Genomic DNA, 18,344 nt, shown 5'->3' with positions numbered 1-18,344 from the left:
AAACTTTTTTTTTTTTTTTTTTGGTTTTTCGAGACAGGGTTTCTCTGTGTAGCTTTGCGCCTTTCCTGGAACTCACTTGGTAGCCCAGGCTGGCCTCGAACTCACAGAGATCCACCTGGCTCTGCCTCCCGAGTGCTGGGATTAAAGGCGTGTGCCACCACCGCCCGGCATGAAAATACATAAACTTTTAATGGTAACATACATATCTGTGTTAATACAAGTATAAACAGTGCATTGTACATAAGTTAACCAAAGATGACTTTTTTGTCTTATGTTTGAGCAGGTAAAATATACATTGCATATTTCGTAGTTTTTCTGGGTTTATTTCTTTATGATTGTAGTCATGATTTTCAGGGGGTCTTCCCTAATCAAACCTGGTCCATATCAACCTGGAATGAATCCACAGCCTCTCATTTCCTGTGGAAATAAAAGCATAACCTCTCTCCCAAAGCAACATACCTTTTTGACTTCCATTTTAAAGTCAATATATTTTTAAAATATATAGTTTGGTTTAGTCTATCAGTTTCCATAATCCAGTGCTTCTTAGTAGTTATTGCTCATTCATTATCAGTCAAAAAATTTAAAGACAGCACAATAACATACAGGATCTAGACTCTCTGTGTATTTCCCTTCTTCATGTGGCTTTTAAAAATATTATTTTATTCCCTTTTTAAGGACTTTATTATTTTAAAACTATATATATTGGTTTTTTGAGACAGGGTTTCTCTGTGTAGCTTTGTGCTTTTCCTGGAACTCACTCTGTAGTCCAGGCTGGCCTCAAACTCACAGAGATCCTCCTGCCTTTGCCTCCCGAGTGCTGGGATTAAAGGCGTGTGCCACCACTGCCTGGCAAAACTATATATATATAAAATGACTGTCTATATCCCTTTTCTTTTCTCTCTCAAACCTTTGTACATTTTTAAACACATTATAACCTGTTTAGAGGTTTTTTTTTCCCATCTGGATCTGTCTTTACTGAGCATCTGTAACCTCTTCTGTCTGCATGAGCAAAACCCCTAACCTTCCATGAAGTGTACTGGCGGAGCTTGAGCTGGTGGCTCAAGACCACAGGCAGGGGCTGGGAGATGCCTCTCTATGCCACAACCTGTGTGAGAGACTTCGGGAATCTGCCATGCAGCTTAGCTCATGGCATGCTGGCAGCTGCCGGAAGATGCTGGGTACTAAGGCTGGTGTAAGAGACACAAGACTAGGAAGCTACATTTGGCTCTGTTTTTGTGTGTTTAAAAACCTTTTTTAAGTAAGATTTCTTAGGTTTTACGTGGCTATAGGTGCCAGACATTTGGGCACCATTTGTAGGTGGAGTTTTTCTGTGTCCTGGCAGCTGCTCCCAAATAACCACTCAGAGACTTAATATTAATTATAAATACTTGGCTGATAGCTCAGACTTGTTATTAGCTAACTCTTACATTTTAAGTTAACGCACATTTCTTATTTATCTTCTGCCACATGGCAGTACCTACTTTCAACACAGCACCTTCATCTTGCTTCTGCACCCCTTGTGACTCTGAGACTCCACTCTTCTTTTTCCCAGCATTCTCTCTGCCCTGAAAATTGTGCCTAGCTGTCAACCAATCAGCTTTTTATTAACAATGAGAAAAATATATTTTCACAGTGTACAGAAAGATTATTCCACAGCAAATTAGTACCTGTTACTTCCATGTTTAAAAACCCTCAGTGCCACTTTCTTGTGATGAGAGGAAAATCTTACCATGCCTACAAAAGGCACTTGACTGACCCTCTGCCTTGTACCTCACACCTCTGCCCATCCATCCTGCAGACTTCCCCAAGACTGTTGTTGTTAGTGCCTTATTTACATCTCCTGCTCTTCCCTGTCCCAGCCTGCTTGGTCCTCATTTCCCTCTCACAGTGCCTCTCTTCCTTGTCTTATTCATTCTGCATCACCAGTGCAGGTCAGGGTGTCTGGACTAGGGTGCAGACCACATAATTAATGTCCATTGCATGCCCAGTGAATGCTGCTGCTCAAGTACAGAAAGAGCTCCACCCCATAATTCTCACCCTCAGATAGCTCCAAAGCAGCCCTCAATTCTGTCTCCAGAATTTAGTTTTGATCCTCTGCTGCATGTCTTCATAACAACTACCTTTTCAAGGCCATTGTGACATGTTTCTGTGGTTGATTAAAGCCTGCTTCTCAGCAGACGGAGGGCAGAACAAGTCTGTCTTACTCGTTGCTTTCCCAGGTACCCAGTACATCCATTTGCTGAGTGGATGAAGGGAGCAATGCAGTCCACACTTGGAATGTGTATGTCCCAAGAGTGTGCTAGGGGCTTCTGGTCTGTGATTTCATCAGCATGTGGATGGAAGAAGGGAACTCAGGGGATTTCTAGTCCAAGGACCCCACCTCATGCTGCTCTGAGTTCAATAGAGCCTTTCATATTGTCCTTCTTCTTACTTTTACTCATTCGTTTGACACTTTCTCCAGTGGGACATGGAGTTCAGGAACATTCTCAGTTCATTTCATTGATTCTGGGTTTTTTGTTTGTTTCATTTATCTAATAAATATTCCATTGTGCTTTAAAAGTGAAGCACAGCTGTATAAAAGTCAAGATGTAGTAGATAAAGAACACTTACCATAAAAGTTCAGATCCTGTTTCTGTCATGGGATGGTTTAGAGCAAGGCTTTAATTTCAGCTGAGGGACCTGCTTTCCACATCCTCTTGGTACCAGGAGACTCAGTCAGAGCAACTCCACTCAGAAATATGGCCCTAAACCTGCTAGTAAGTGAATATAAGGCTTCTAACTAATTTAATTTTTCACTTGTTTTATGTGTTTAATTTTTTGATGCAGGATCCCAGGTAACCCAAGCTTGCCTTGAACTGACCATGTAACTGTGGCTAAGCAAGAACTCCAACCCTGAGCTATATCTCCAGCTAGGGATCTGTGTTTTGTTTTGTTGACATGAACTCTTGTATTGTCCAGTCTGGTTTCAAATTCCCTAGCTCAAGAGATCCTCCTGCCTCATTTTTCCAAAAAGCTGGGACTTCAGGTACCCACTAGCATGCCTAGCTTAACTAATCTAATTGTTGAAGTTTAGGCCTGGTAAATTCTCTTTTCTACTATTCCTTTCCCCCTAAAATATCAGCAGTGCTGTTTGTTTGCTTGTTTATTTTTAGACAGGGTCTTACTAAGTTGCCAGGCTGTCCTAGAACTCACAGGATAGCCCAGACTGGATTCTAACTGGAATTCACTAACATACTATGCATCCTAGACTGGCCTTGAACTTGAGATCCTGAGATTCTGCTACCTTTGCCTCTAGGGTATTGTGAGTATAGGCATGTACCACCATGCCTGGCCAAATACCAGCAAATCTTAAAAAGACAACTAAAGCTTAGGAGCACAGACTTCTAAAAATTTCTATAAATGTATATATTACCCACATATTGTATAGATATCACACACACACACACACACACACACACACACACACACACACACACACACACATGAACCACAGCAGGCCAAGAAGCTAGCATGCAATGGTGCAGATCTGAAATGCTTGCCTGGTCATTCGACTACACTGTTTCTCATCAGTTTTCTGCAAAAACCATTGTCTTAGTAATGATTACCTTAAGCTAACACAGTTATCACAATCACAAGGCTTTCTTCATGTACAGAAGCCTTTGTCTGACTACGAAACAGTACCGAAATGTTTCTTGGATAAGAATTTAGTAGTTTAAATATGTGTAAACAGAATTATCTTAAAGCTCATAGCAGATACCTCAGGGGGTTTTGGGTTTTTGTTTAAGTTCACTTTGTTTTTTGTTTGTAATACCTTTGGATGATGTGGGCTCTTGGCAGCCATTCACACTATTGTCCAATTATGGCCCTTCTCTTGGTTTTAGCGATTACACCAGCTTTCACTACTGGTAGATGCTAAAATGTCACAAATACATTTGGAAACTCCCTTTCCGCTTAACTTCCTGTCTCCAGGATCCATCCCTCACCACACCACCAACCAAACCCTGGTGTCCTGCTTGTTGTTCAAGATTCCTTTCTGCTGAAACTCTCAGCACCCAAGCATAAAAGACATCTCTGTTCAAAAACCATAAATATTCCCAAGATTCATGTGGATTCTGTACCTGGAATTAGTCAGTGAGCCCATACTCGTGTGCTTCTGCTTGGCTTTCACACATTCACTACACTTGATCCTTAGAGCAGTCCTGTGACTGTAGCCACACTCGGCAGATAAAGCTCCTGCAGCTCAGAGAAGCTGCATGGTTTGGAGCTAAACCTACATCTCCTGTCCCCAGCTTTCCCAGTAGCCTGTGGTCCCCCTTATTGATGTATTTTCAAACAGTTATCTCATTCCAGAGCTGAGAAAGTTTTTCTCAAGGAAATTTCTGTTGTGATCATTATAATGGGACTTGACCTGGGAATGGACTTCTGGCTTTAATCTACAAGCTGTGAGGTTAGCTCTGTAGTTCTTGAATTCAAACCCATCTGCCATTTGAATTCATCCATATTTATTGAGCACGTGTTCACATGAAAGTCACCTAAAATACAGTGAAGACCAACGCATACATGATTCTAGCCACCAAAGTGTCTGACTCCCTGTCTCTCGTGTGTGTGTCTGTGTATGTGTGCACGCAGATGTGTGTATGTGCAGATGTGTGTGCATTTACATATGGAGGCCAGAGAAGGATGTTGGAATTCTGAGTCTTATTCTCTTGAGAAAGGATCACTCACTTTCTTATCTAGGCTAGCCAGCAAACTCCTGTGATTTACCTGTCTCTACCTTTTAACATTAGGGTTACAGCACAGGCAACTATGGCCAGCCTCATAAATACCCATAAAGGATATGCACATTGCAGGACATGTAGCCCAAACTTGGCAGATGAGGAGGAATGCTTCCCAGAAGGGACCTTTGAAGTAAAGAGTAAAGAATGAGTGACAGTTTTAGCCAGATTAGAATTGGAGTAGAGGTACCTGGTCTACATAGTGAGTTCTAGGACAGCCAGGGCTGTGTAGAGAGACCCTGTCTTAAAAGAAGAATTGCAGTAGGGTGGGCAGTGCAGGTTCTAGAAAGTGCAAGAGGAATATGAAGTCATGCGGATGAGAATGTGGTGCCTATGCCTCTCTTCTTGTTATGAGGACAGAGCCAATGACCCAGCTGTTAGGAAGAGTTGGATAAAGCAGGTCATTGGCAAGGCTCATGCTCAGAAAATAACCTCTTTGTCATGTCTTAATAGAAAAAGCTGGAGTCCCCATCGCCGTCTACCAATCCCTTCCTGGAAGACGAGACAACACCAGAGATGGAGGAGCTGGCGCTGGAGAAAGGAGAGTTAGAGCAAGTGAGTCTGCCTGTGCTGTAGTGTGTCGTCACCGACGCCAGTGAGTCTGCCTGTGCTGTAGTGTGTCACCGACGCCAGTGAGTCTGCTTGTGCTGTAGTGTGTCGTCACCGACGCCAGTGAGTCTGCCTGTGCTGTAGTGTGTCGTCACCGACGCCAGTGAGTCTGCCTGTGCTGTAGTGTGTCACCGACGCCAGTGAGTCTGCTTGTGCTGTAGTGTGTCGTCACCGACGCCAGTGAGTCTGCCTGTGCTGTAGTGTGTCGTCACCGACGCCAGTGAGTCTGCCTGTGCTGTAGTGTGTCACCGACGCCAGTGAGTCTGCTTGTGCTGTAGTGTGTCGTCACCGACGCCAGTGAGTCTGCCTGTGCTGTAGTGTGTCGTCACCGACGCCAGTGAGTCTGCCTGTGCTGTAGTGTGTCACCGACGCCAGTGAGTCTGCCTGTGCTGTAGTGTGTCGTCACCGACGCCAGTGAGTCTGCCTGTGCTGTAGTGTGTCACCGACGCCAGTGAGTCTGCCTGTGCTGTAGTGTGTCGTCACCGACGCCAGTGAGTCTGCCTGTGCTGTAGTGTGTCGTCACCGACGCCAGTGAGTCTGCCTGTGCTGTAGTGTGTCATCACCGACGCCAGTGAGTCTGCCTGTGCTGTAGTGTGTCGTCACCGACGCCAGTGAGTCTGCCTGTGCTGTAGTGTGTCACCGACGCCAGTGAGTCTGCTTGTGCTGTAGTGTGTCACCGACGCCAGTGAGTCTGCCTGTGCTGTAGTGTGTCACTGACGCCAGTGAGTCTGCCTGTGCTGTAGTGTGTTGTCACCGACGCCAGTGAGTCTGCTTGTGCTGTAGTGTGTCGTCACCGACGCCAGTGAGTCTGCTTGTGCTGTAGTGTGTCGTCACCGACGCCAGTGAGTCTGCTTGTGCTGTAGTGTGTCGTCACCGACGCCAGTGAGTCTGCTTGTGCTGTAGTGTGTCACCGACGCCAGTGAGTCTGCCTGTGCTGTAGTGTGTCGTCACCGACGCCAGTGAGTCTGCCTGTGCTGTAGTGTGTCGTCACCGACGCCAGTGAGTCTGCTTGTGCTGTAGTGTGTCGTCACCGACGCCAGTGAGTCTGCTTGTGCTGTAGTGTGTCGTCACCGACGCCAGTGAGTCTGCCTGTGCTGTAGTGTGTCACCGACGCCAGTGAGTCTGCCTGTGCTGTAGTGTGTCGTCACCGATGCCAGTGAGTCTGCTTGTGCTGTAGTGTGTCACCGACGCCAGTGAGTCTGCCTGTGCTGTAGTGTGTCGTCACCGACGCCAGTGAGTCTGCCTGTGCTGTAGTGTGTCACCGACGCCAGTGAGTCTGCCTGTGCTGTAGTGTGTCGTCACCGACGCCAGTGAGTCTGCCTGTGCTGTAGTGTGTCGTCACCGACGCCAGTGAGTCTGCCTGTGCTGTAGTGTGTCACCGACGCCAGTGAGTCTGCCTGTGCTGTAGTGTGTCGTCACCGACGCCAGTGAGTCTGCCTGTGCTGTAGTGTGTCGTCACCGACGCCAGTGAGTCTGCCTGTGCTGTAGTGTGTCACCGACGCCAGTGAGTCTGCCTGTGCTGTAGTGTGTCACTGACGCCAGTGAGTCTGTTTGTGCTGTAGTGTGTCATCACCGACGCCAGTGAGTCTGCCTGTGCTGTAGTGTGTCACCGACACACTCGTGCACCTTTCTGAAAGTGAGCTGGCTCACTCACATAGGGTCTTTGGTTAGGGACGACACTCAGAGATCACTCTGGTGGTTGCATGAGGACCTGGTCAGGTAATGAAGAGCAGTTTTCCTGCCCCTAATCTGTTGCAGAAGAGCCTCCCCCAGCTCTCTCTTCAGCCCACGTGGCAGAGCTGCCCAATACAGCTCTGCCTTGTTCAGCATCTGGGTCTGTCAGGACGCTTTCCTTCCTCCCGTCCAACACCACGATGGTGTGAGACACTGTGGGGTTAGTAGTGTCTTGGACTGGGAGAGGCCTCCACACAGAGCAAGCCAACATGGAAGCCACCGGGGAGGCCTTGGAAACGTCGGGGTAACCAGCGGCATCTTTGGAGAGTTCTTTTCAGAGCACACTAGCCGTTTTAATTTCCTTCAGCACTTTCTGTGCAGCCGAAATCTCCTCTCCCTTCCTCCTGCAGAATGGTGTTTGTGTCTCATTGCCGTTTTATGTCAGGAGAGGTTAGAGCAGCATGTCAGCCATTTCCTTTCGGGATTAGTGCTCCTCCTTTGACTTTTCTACACTGGGCTGCTGGAGGATTATTTGGTGACATTGTTTCTCTCCAGACACAGCCAAAGGGAGGTGGCTAGACACCAGCCTGAGGCAACCCCAGCCACACACTGTGCAGCTAGCCTGTGTTCCTAGTGTGGCAAAGTTGTGTGAATTCTGACAGGAGTCACAGCAGAATTCCCAAGGCCATAAAACGCAGTCTGCTCCATTGTATTTGTAATAACACAGATACCTCACATTTAAGGCACTTTACAATTTCACAATCTTTACACCTTTCTTTCCTTGGCTTTCACAGTGCCTCCCTCTGGTTTCACAGGTGATCAGAGTAGCTCTGAGGTCCACAGCTTGCTCAGGGCTGAGTTTGGAAGTGGGAGGGCCAGGACTAGCAGGCAGGTCTAGCAGATAGAAGCTGGATTTCCTTTCCTAGCCCACACCGACCCCCAACATGCACACACATCATGTCTTATTAAAAAGTGGAGGCCATAGAAATTAAGTTTACGGGCAGAACTGGAGGGTTGCTGTGAGTCTGTCCCAGAAAAGCGAGGCTGGCTGTAACTTACTTAGAGCCACTGAATCATTGAGCAGCACAGAAGGGGACTGTTGCTTCTGACCCCAGAGCAGTTCTCAGTGTGGAAGCAGGGACTCAGGTTGGAGGGGCCTCATTCTTCCTGAAATTCCCCACCACCGATCTCTGTGAGTTCGAGGCCAGCCTAGGCTACAGAGTGAGTTCCAGGAAAGGCGCAAAGCTATACAGAGAAACCCTGTCTCGAAAAACCAAAAAAAAAAAAAAAAGAAAAAGAAAAGAAAAGAAAAAAAGAAAAAAGAAAGAAAGAAAAAATCCCCCATCCCCTCTCCCGTCTCCCCCATGCTGTCAGCTGCCTTTATCATGTTTAGAACCATGTAGTTTGAGCACTTGGGTGCTCTGTGGTAGCTAGTCACCTCTGGGTGTCATTACACTGGATTAGCAGAGTCCCTTCACATCTTTGCACAGTTTTGTAGGTATAATATGATTTCATTTTTGTCCTGGAGCTTTTTCTTCTTCATGAAAGCTTGAGGTGATTGTGCTAAGACCAAGACCTCTGGATCTAAAGACAAGCAGGTATAAAAGCAGAGCTCTGTGGTAAGGAAAATGCTGGACCTGTATCTGCTGCTCATAGCCATGTGGCCTCAGATAGGTTCTAGGTTCTCAGCCTCCCTGCTATCTGCATGGTGACTTTCACAATTGTATTCTCTGATGGCTCATCAGACATAAGGAGTTAGGAGAGAAAGGGACCAAGGTCCCTGTAGCCAGAGCAGCTCCATTCTGAGTCACTTTGTATGTGGACTTCCAGAACAAACTTGTTTTAAACCTGAAGTTTTACATGTATTTAAAAAAAAAAATCCCTGATCTGGATGCTATCCCCATAATTCAAGGCTGTTCTTCATTAGTAGTAACACTCATACAGTGACTAATGCCCTCCACATGCCACCCTCACCTCTGGCTGGCTGGATGGAGTCTCATCAGATCTCCCTCCCAGCAACCAGTTGGCTTCTGGAGTTTTGTGGAAGAACAGGAGCTCTTGGGGTGCAGGTAAGTGACTTCACAGCATTAGGGAGCTAGCCAAAGTGGGGGAGCCCCTACTTGTCCTGAGTTACTCTAGCCATCTCCTTGCTACAGCCAGTAGGCAGTTGGCCCCCAGGGTTGCTCCCTGCTGCAGTTCGTGCCTAGCTGCTGGGAAGGGAGTATGAACTTGAAAAGCAGCATTCACTTCTTGAAAGGACCTCCTTGCCAAGATAGTCCCAGTGATTAAAAAAAAAAAAAACAAGGGACTGAGGGCACAGGAGGAGAGAGAAGAAATCAGGAATTTCTGGTTTAAAAATGTACCCTTCTGGTGATCCGAGCAGTTAGATTTAATCTGTTTACATTGGATAGTAATAAAAGGAAATGGGACCAGCTGCAGACCTCCTTACTGTGACAACAGTAACCTTTTATTATTCCATCAAACTCTGGGAGGAAATAGCTTAAACATCTGCAGTGTTTGGACAGAATTCACACACTCAGCAGTCCAGCCTGAATGCTACTGCTAAATGACTTAGTGTGTTCTTTAAGCTGCAGATCAGCTCTCTGGGGAGCTGCCTGGTGCAAAGGGAGACACCAGTAAGGGCTGGAATTCCAGCACCTCCTCGCTATACATGAGCACATACATAGAGCAGCTGTGGGCAGGGGCAGCCCTGTGGACAAGGAGTAAGAGGAAGAAATCTGGGCAGTCCCTCCTGTTATCCCCATCTTGCTTCAGCTCATGATAAAAACTCATCAGTAGGAAGGAGCTAGGTACCGTGGTGGCAGGACCAATGACGGACAGGACAGAGGTAGGTCAGTCACCTAAGTGGAGGTGGGACACCTGCCTGTCTGGTAATGCAGCTTTTCGTGAATTCTGTGGGGCCTTGCCATGCATAGCACCTGTGAAGATCATGCTAGATGACTTGTAAACCTGGCACTGAGGAAATTAAAGCTGGAGGATTGTAGTTCAAGGCCAGCCTGTGATACATAGTTCAAGGTCCTGTCTCAAACCAAACAAAATGAGCCAGTAAGAATGGCTCAAAGGCCGGGTGGTGGTGGCGCACGCCTTTAATCCCAGCACTCAGGAGGCAGAGCCAGGCGGATCTCTGTGAGTTCAAGGCCAGCCTGGTCTACAGAGTGAGTTCCAGGAAAAGGCTCAAAGCTACACAGAGAAACCCTGTCTCGAAAAACCAAAAAAAAAAAAAAAAGAATGGCTCACTGAGTAAAGGTGCCTCTGTGCAAGCCTGACAAATTGAGTTCAGTCCCCAGAACCCGTGTAAAGGTGTTTTGTGGGGGATCCACTAGAAAAGACTACTCCGACATGGGTTTAAGCCAATATAAAGTCTTTACTAGTCAGCTGATAACACTGGGTGTTAGGGATCCGAGTATAGCCCTGAGTGTCTTCCCCAGGATGAGGTTTGAAGCTAAATAAATAAATATAAAATTAAATTAAGAAAAAAAAAACACATCCTTGCTTGACATACTTCTGTTAATAAGAACTGTTAGCCAGAAGCAGAAGCCAAAAAGCAAGGATGGTACATTTAGAGTCTTTAGGTTTTTATCTTTGTTTGGCTGGTGATGGTGTCTACATGCCGAGTTTTATGGCCTGAATAGTACTTCCACTATGGAGTCAATTGTACTAAGTTCTGGGGGTATGTTAAAGATGGAAGGAGAAAACTGACTCCACAGAGTTGTCCTCTGACTTCCATAAACTTGCCCCCCCACTAATAACAACAACAACAACAATAAATAGATAATAATAATAAGCAAAACAAAAGAAAACATGAGTAGTTCAGGTTAGGAGGTATCCTAGTTAGTAAAGCCTTTGTAAGTGTGAGGGCCTGAATTTGGATCTCCAGAATCCATGTAAAAAGCTGGGTGTGGTGGGAAGCACCTCTAATCCCAGTCATGGGAGATGAGGCTGAAACAGACAGGTCCCTGGCGTCCACCGGTGGCTAGCCTAGCCTGCTTGACAAAGCTGCAGTCCAAAAGGTGGAAGGCACCTGAGAATGACTCCCTGGGTTATCCTCGTTTCCACACTTCTCCCCAGCTTGTGCGGCATAGCTACATGAACATGTACCTCCCCAACACACACAGAGAAAGGAATAATACTAGTGGTTATATTTTAATCACTGAACAGATACCTGGCTAGGATACCACAATTCTCCAATCTACAGTCAGGCTATCTAGTCCTACAAAGACAGATTGAATCACATTTTTCTGTATTATTAACAAAATACCTTATCAAAAATAATAAAATAAGAAAACAGAGAGAACGGGGTCTGGAGAGATGGCCCAGCAGGTAAAAGTCTTGCTGCAGAGGCACAAAGACCTGAGTTGAGCCCCCAGCCCCATATAAAAGTGAGATGTGCTGTGCCCACCTGTAGCTTCAGCACTGAGGGAGCAAAGGCAGGTGGGTCCAGAGGCTTTGCTGGTCACCAAGTCTAGCTGAAATGGCGAACTCAGGGTTCACTGAGGGGTGGCTCTCTCAGAAAGAAAACACGGTGGAAAGCGATAGACATCCCAAATCTACTTCTGGCACCCCACACAGGTGAACACCCTGCACATACAGAACAAAGGGTGAGAATCATTCCTCACAGCCTTCCTGCTCCGTGCTGGATCATCTGTGTTAAACTAGTGGAAGCAGAAATAGCTCCCGGCACCTGTGCTCTGAGGGGACCAGCTGTGGACGGGATAAAGCCCTGTGCTTTCCCAGCGACCCTCTCAAAGTCCAACCTGGGGCCCAGCATTGGCAGTAGTTTCCAGAAGACAATATCATTAAGAAGGACCAGAATTTTGAACAGGTATGATTTGTGGTGGCATATCCCTGTAATTTCAGTACTTAGGAGGTAGAGCTAGGAGCGTTTCCTGGGATACAGAGTGAGACTCTGTCTTAAAAAACAAAACCAGAAAAAGAGTTTCTCAAAATCTAGCCTAAAATTTTAAAACATGAAACTCATGGAAGGTGAAAGAAAGATGAAATTATAGGATGCATGTAATGTTGACCTTTTTTTTTTTCTTTCTATAGTCTTGGCTAGCCCAGAACTCAATAGAAATCCCCCTGTATCTGCCTCCCAAATGCTGGAATTAAAGACGTGATCCACCACACATAGCAACATTTAATTTTTGTTGAAAATTATTCATTTTTAAATGTTTGGGGTTTTTTGTTTTTGAGACAGGCTCTCTCTATGTAGCCCTGACTGGCCTCGAGCTTCCTCTGTAGACCAGGATGGCCTAGAACTCACAGAGATCTGCCTGATATTAAAGACATGAGCCACTACATCAGCTAAAAGACAATTTTAACCCATTACAGTGGTTTGTAAGTAACCAGATGCTAAGATAAGGTAGATGTATTTTTGTCTATCACTGGATGGTAGCTTTCCCAGTACTTGGCAGTTATTTTTAGTCTTAGAATTTCTTTATCTTTTTTTATTTATCTAGAGTGTAGGGAAGGGAGCACATACCTTGATACTTGTCTGGAGGTCAAAGGACAACTTGAAAGTTGGTTCTCTTCTTCCACGGTGTAGGCTCTGGGGAGCACACATGTTGTCAGCCTTGGTGCTAAGTGTCCTGTCTGCTGAGCCCGCTCACTGCCCCAGACTTTGTTTGTTGAGACAGGGTATCACCATATTGGCAGGGTTGTTCTCAAGCTGTGGCCTCCAACTGTTCTCCTGCCTCTGTTTCCCATGCAGCTAGTATGAGCCACCATACCTAGCTTTTTTTAGTGCTCATTAAAATAGAAGCAGTTTAAGAGTGTAGGCATATATAAAGTGTCCTTACCACTAATCATCATCATCATCATATTCATAATCAAAATGGAGGTAAGAGAAAGGAGGAGCTTTGATGGCAGTATTAATTTCACAAATGTATGCCTATCTCTGAATTTAGTGTGGTGTGTACATTATGCACAGTGTGTGTCTCCTCTGTATAGGTTTTTTGTTTTGTTTTGTTTTGTTTTGTTTAATATACCAATGGAACCATATCTCTAGTCCTTTTTTCCCCTGGGATAGTTATCTCGTTTCGTAGCCCAAGCTAGCCTCAGACTTCAGCTCCTGTTGCTCTGAAGTGCTGAGGTAGCAGGAGTACAGCAGGATGGCCAGCTTAAGCTTGTATGCAGTAGTTGTTCCTCATTAAGCTAGTTAATGGAGCGTGTTGGGAGAGTGCTTGCTAGTGTGCAGGACCTCAGAGTGATCTCCAGAGCTACAAAAAGGAAGAAAAAGGTACAAGAGCTCTAATCAGCAAGTGTCTTGCAAGCATGGCTTATGTTAAGCTTGAACTCGGTATCTTTGGCTCAGAGTCCTTTTGCTGACATTTGGCAGTAGACAGATTAACTTTTATAAGGAGTAGAAAGTAACAGGGAGATTCTTATTTTCTAGATACTTGGAAATGAATTAGGAAGAAAATATAATTTTTAAACAATTGCTGCCAAGTAACCTGTTTACCAGTGTTCATCAGTCTCCCACCATAAGTTTACCAGCCATGCTTTCTTAGACAAGATGCCCTTATGCCAAAGCACTGTAAATGGTAAGGCTTGAAAGTAGAGAGCAAGGTGGTAATCCCTGTGTTGGCCTCCCGCTCCTCTCTTTTCTCACATTATTTGTTAATGATAGTCCACAGTTTGGGGAGCTCTGCAAGAGGTAGCAAGTCGGACCACATGCCTTGGGACTGCTGGTGGAGGAGCTCAGCGCCTCTGGTGCCCAGGCTGTGTAGTAGGAGCGGTAAGACTGCTGGGAAGGAAAGATGAAAAGGTGCCTAGCCTCAGGATTATAATAACAGGAGCAGAGACTACCAATACAAAGTGTTCTTGAAATTCAGCCCGGGTTTGATGTTTGAAAACATCCACTGATGATGAGCTTCCAAATAAAAGATGCATGCAATATCGGCGTAGCAGTAAATCTTCCAGCACACACAGTAAGTCAGAGATGCTGGCAAGAGCTGGTGGTGGCTCACCGGATGGATCACGATGTGACGCAGCCCTGTGTCCACTGCTCCTATCTGTGAGCTAAGAGTGAACTTGGATGTTTTCTTTGAAATTGCTTAAAAACTTGCAGAAGTTGCTCAAACATAGGGTTCATGTTCATTCATGTTTTTCCTTCCTCTCTTTTCAGCCAAAGAAGCCCAAGGCCCCAGACAACCCATTTCATGGCATTGTTTCCAAGTGTTTTGAGCCTCATCTCTACGTGTACATTGAGTCCCAGGACAAGTGAGTGACAAGCGTTCTGCTGTTTTCTACCTGTGTTTCTAGCTCTGATTGTTGGGTCCTACACAAGGACAACTCCTTCTAGAGCTCATTGAGGATATCATTATATAGTCTCATGTGACTGTTTATTTTGCCTATCATTTGTTCATTCGAGACAGGATATGTAGCTTTGGCTAACTCACAGAGATCTGCCTGCCTCTGCCTCCCAGCTGCTGAGACTAAAGGTATGTGCCACTACACTGGCATATTTTCCTCATAAACTTAAGCTGCCTGAGCTTGGCTGTGTAAGCCTCCATGTGGCTCTGAACACCTCCCACCCCCACCCCCATGTGGATGCTAAGCTTTTGAGGGCTGACTGCACATCACCCCACAAAATGTCGGGCACCCAGACATTCTAAGAAAGCCTAGTTCCTGAAGTATATGCTTTCAATTATAATTTGGCTTTTCATTGTGAGGTAATTTTGACTGTCAAAAAAACTTTAAAACAGCACAAAAATTCTCCACTAGCCTTCCCCAGGCCTGGAAATATCTTAATGTAAATACAATTACCTAATTCAGAAAGTAAGATTGATCCTTTTTCTGGTCCAGGACCTAATAATCATGAAATTAGCTGTGGTCTCTGGAGTCTCCTTTCAGCCTGGCTTCCTTGTTTTCTTCGTCTTTCTCACCTTGACATTGTTAGAGGGTTGACCAAATGTTTCAGATGCTTGTGAGATGCTGTCAGTTTCCATTTGCCCGATGCTGTGCCCCCGCCACACCCCTCTTTTGAAACAGTTTCTATGTGGCCCAGGCTGCTCTCAAACTCCTGGGGGCAAGTGATCCTCCCGCCTCAGCTCTCTGACTACTGGAACTACACACACCATATCTATTAATGTATTGTCTTTCTTAAACCTAAGTTATGAGCTGACATGATAGCACACACTATAATCCATCACTTAGGAGGTGGGGGCAGGACAATTTCAAGTTTGGAGCCAGCCTGAGCTGCTTGTGTGAGACCGTGTGCCCACACGACACAATCAGTGGTGTTGCATCCTTCTCGGGGTCAGTCAACTGCTGACGTTGACTCTGTTGGCTACGGTGAAGCCTGCCAGCCTTCTCCACTGTCAAGTTACAGTTTTCTTTCTTCAAGTGTCTCACAGAGAATGGTTTGAGACTGTGGGAGCATCCTGTTTCTTGTTATGTTGGCTCATGTTAGCAGGGTTTGATGATTCTTGCCTGCAGTTCTCACTGCTTAAGATTGACCTTCTGTTCCCATCATTTCTTCTCCACTTTCTAATTGGAATTCTACTGTAGGGAAGTTCTACCTTCTCCCGCATTTGTTTGTATCAGTTATGGACTTGGAATTATCCGTGTAACACACATGCTTTTTCACAGACTTACAGACTCCATACATTTTCACAAGCCAGGCCCCTCCCAGCCTAGTTTCCTCACAGCCAGAAGTGGATGTTGATGGTCTAGGGTACCTTGCTCACAGGAAGCTATTCACAAAGGAGGGAGGCCCTCCTCATCTTTGTATGTGGCCAGAGTCACTCACTATTAAAGTCACTGGACAGCGGGCTTTGGGAAAGTTGAGGACACAGGCTGGACCAGGTTACAAGGTCTCCAAGGACACACATGGGAACACACACAGGAAACTGGCTACAGCTGTGAGGAAGGAAGCCCTTCAGGTCCTTCTCTGGGAAACACTTAGGCCCCTTTGCCTTTGTTCTCCTTTGTCTTTCTTTTCCTTTTTCCTTCTAATGCTTCTGTCCTGGGTGAGCAACTCCCTGTCTCCAGGCCTACTTCAGGATGAGCAGGAAGAAGAGAAGAATGTTTTGAGTAGATCACTACAGGAGCACATCATGTCCATCTACTTGATCTTGCAGGCACAAACCCCTTACCTTTTCTTTTATCCAGAATATAAACTTTGTGAAAGACCTTCCATGTTAACAAAAGTAACTCACCTCACACCGGGAAAAATAAAGCTGTTTTGAGAAGGCTGGGCTTCCTCTCTGCCCTTGGGGTGTCGTCCACCAGGCTCACAGAGGGAACCAGTTACTATTGCTACTTTGTTCTTTGAAAGCACACCACTCCCCCTATCCTGGTGTGTGTGTGTGTGTCTTGGTGTCATTTCTCAGGAGATGTCACCTTTTTTTTTTGAGGCAAGGTCTCTCACACTGCCTGGTACTTAATGAATAGACTAGGCTGACTCGACAGTGGGCCCCGAGAATCCTCTGGTCTCACCTCTCCAGTGCTGGGATTGTACATGTATGCCGTCACACCTGGGTTTGTTTAATGTAGATTCTAGGGCTTAAACTCAGGTCTTCATGCTTGTGTGATAAGTACTTAATCAACTGAGCGTCTCCCTAGCCATCAACCCATATATGGTCCTAGAATTCTCTTTTCAAAAGGACCCAAAAGCTACTTGGCCCATACCTTCCTGGTCCTAAGAGTCTCTTTTCTTGCTTACAATTCTATTGTCTACTTTTGCATGGACCTGACTCATCAAAGTCTGAGTGTTGCTCATGATGCTTTGGCAAAGAGCCAGGCCTCCCTCCTTAGGGCCTCTCAGTCTATGAAAGATGTGACACTGGCTTTTTGGCTGGCATTTGCCCTCCTAGAATGTTTTCAAGCACTGGGGGGGGGGGGCACCTCTGGGGAAGGGGCTGCAGGACTGTACTGCAGTCACACGGTAACGCAGAGCAGGGGCCTGAAGCAGAAGAGAGAGGAAGACCTCCATCTCCTCTCCTGTCAGAGCACTCAGACATGATGCCTGCAGTGCTTAATTAACCTCTGACAAGTCATAGAGCCTTTAAAAATCCTGGAGGCATGGGCCTATAATCCCAGCTACTCAGAGGGCAGAGAGATGGCAAATTCAAGGCCTGCCTAGGTTACAGAATGAGTTCACGTTCAGCCTGGGCAACTTAGTGAGACCTTGCCTCAAAAATACAATGTAGCCGGGCAGTGGTGGCACTCGCCTTTAATCTCAGCACTTGGGAGGCAGAGCCAGGCAGATCTCTGTGAGTTCCAGGCCAGCCTGGGCTACAGAGCGAGATTCAGGACAGGCACCAAAACTACACAGAGAAACCCTGTCTTGGAAAAAAAAAAAAAAAAAGAGGCAGGGATATAGCTTAGTGCTGGAGTACTTGCCTAACATGTACAAGGTTCTGGTTCAATCCCCAGTATCATAAATAAGTAAACGAACAAATAAATAGTAAGCCATAGATAGACTTCTTGTAAAAAAAAAAATGAGTTATGCACACATAGTAATTTTGAGTATGATTTCAAGGGACTTTAGGATCCATTTTTCCCTTTGGTCAGAGAATCCTGGAGAGAGAGAGAGAGAGAGAGAGAGAGAGAGAGAGAGAGAGAGAGAGAGAGAGAGAGAGAGAAAACTAGCTATTAGAACTAGAATTAGACTGATGTGGACAGTCACTTCTCTCACCATACCCCAGATCCAATCTGCAAGGGAGGAGAGTTATAGACCTTTCACAAGCTCTCAAGTGACAGAGCCCAATGGAGCAGAAAGCAGGAGTCTGGATGTCAGAAGGACCTGGATTCCAGTCTGCACTCACCAGCCTGGAGCCTCCAGCATGCTACTTAACCCCTTCCATTCTGTCTTGTCCTGTTTGCAGCAAGGTTCATCAGCCCATCTCATAGGCTTTGATGGGAGTGAAACACAATGGTGAGAGGCCCCTTGGCCCACAGCAAGTAACGTTCAGGGACTCGGCCTGCCCTGCTCCCTCTGGGGTCCTGTTCAGGATGCCTGTGTGGGAAGGTGGCCTCATCAGTGTTGCAGGCTCATATGGGGTCAGGAAAGGGGTCTGTGCTCTCATCCCCTCCTCAGTCTGTCTGTCCAGGGAACATTCTGGCAGTGCCTGCCGGACAAATAGCCAAGCAGCAGAAGGAGGTCCACAAGCCAGTCTCTAGGAAGGTGGCAAGAAGCAAGTCCCCGAAAGCCACCTGTGTGACAGCTGGGCTAAGCTGTCCTTGCATTCATGAAGTGATTTCCCCATTTCCGTGTCCACCCTAAGAAGGTGTTGTAGCTTCTGCTCAGGAGCTGCAGTG

General features: G+C 46.1%; 1 protein-coding gene across 1 annotated transcript in view; it reads left to right on the top strand.

Annotated features, from left to right (window-relative positions):
- Positions 1 to 18,344, top strand: part of Vps53 (VPS53 subunit of GARP complex) — a 149,487-nt gene that overhangs the window by 80,434 nt on the left and 50,709 nt on the right. The window contains exons 12-13 of the mRNA XM_059271221.1: positions 5,229 to 5,330; positions 14,206 to 14,300. Coding sequence (XP_059127204.1) covers positions 5,229 to 5,330; positions 14,206 to 14,300 — 197 coding nt within the window. The remainder of the gene's footprint in view (positions 1 to 5,228; positions 5,331 to 14,205; positions 14,301 to 18,344) is intronic.

Source organism: Peromyscus eremicus, chromosome 8a (assembly GCF_949786415.1).
Source record: "Peromyscus eremicus chromosome 8a, PerEre_H2_v1, whole genome shotgun sequence".
NCBI classification, from domain to species: domain Eukaryota; kingdom Metazoa; phylum Chordata; class Mammalia; order Rodentia; family Cricetidae; genus Peromyscus; species Peromyscus eremicus.
Note: the sequence above shows the minus strand (reverse complement) of the source record. Positions and strands in the feature narration are given on the sequence as shown.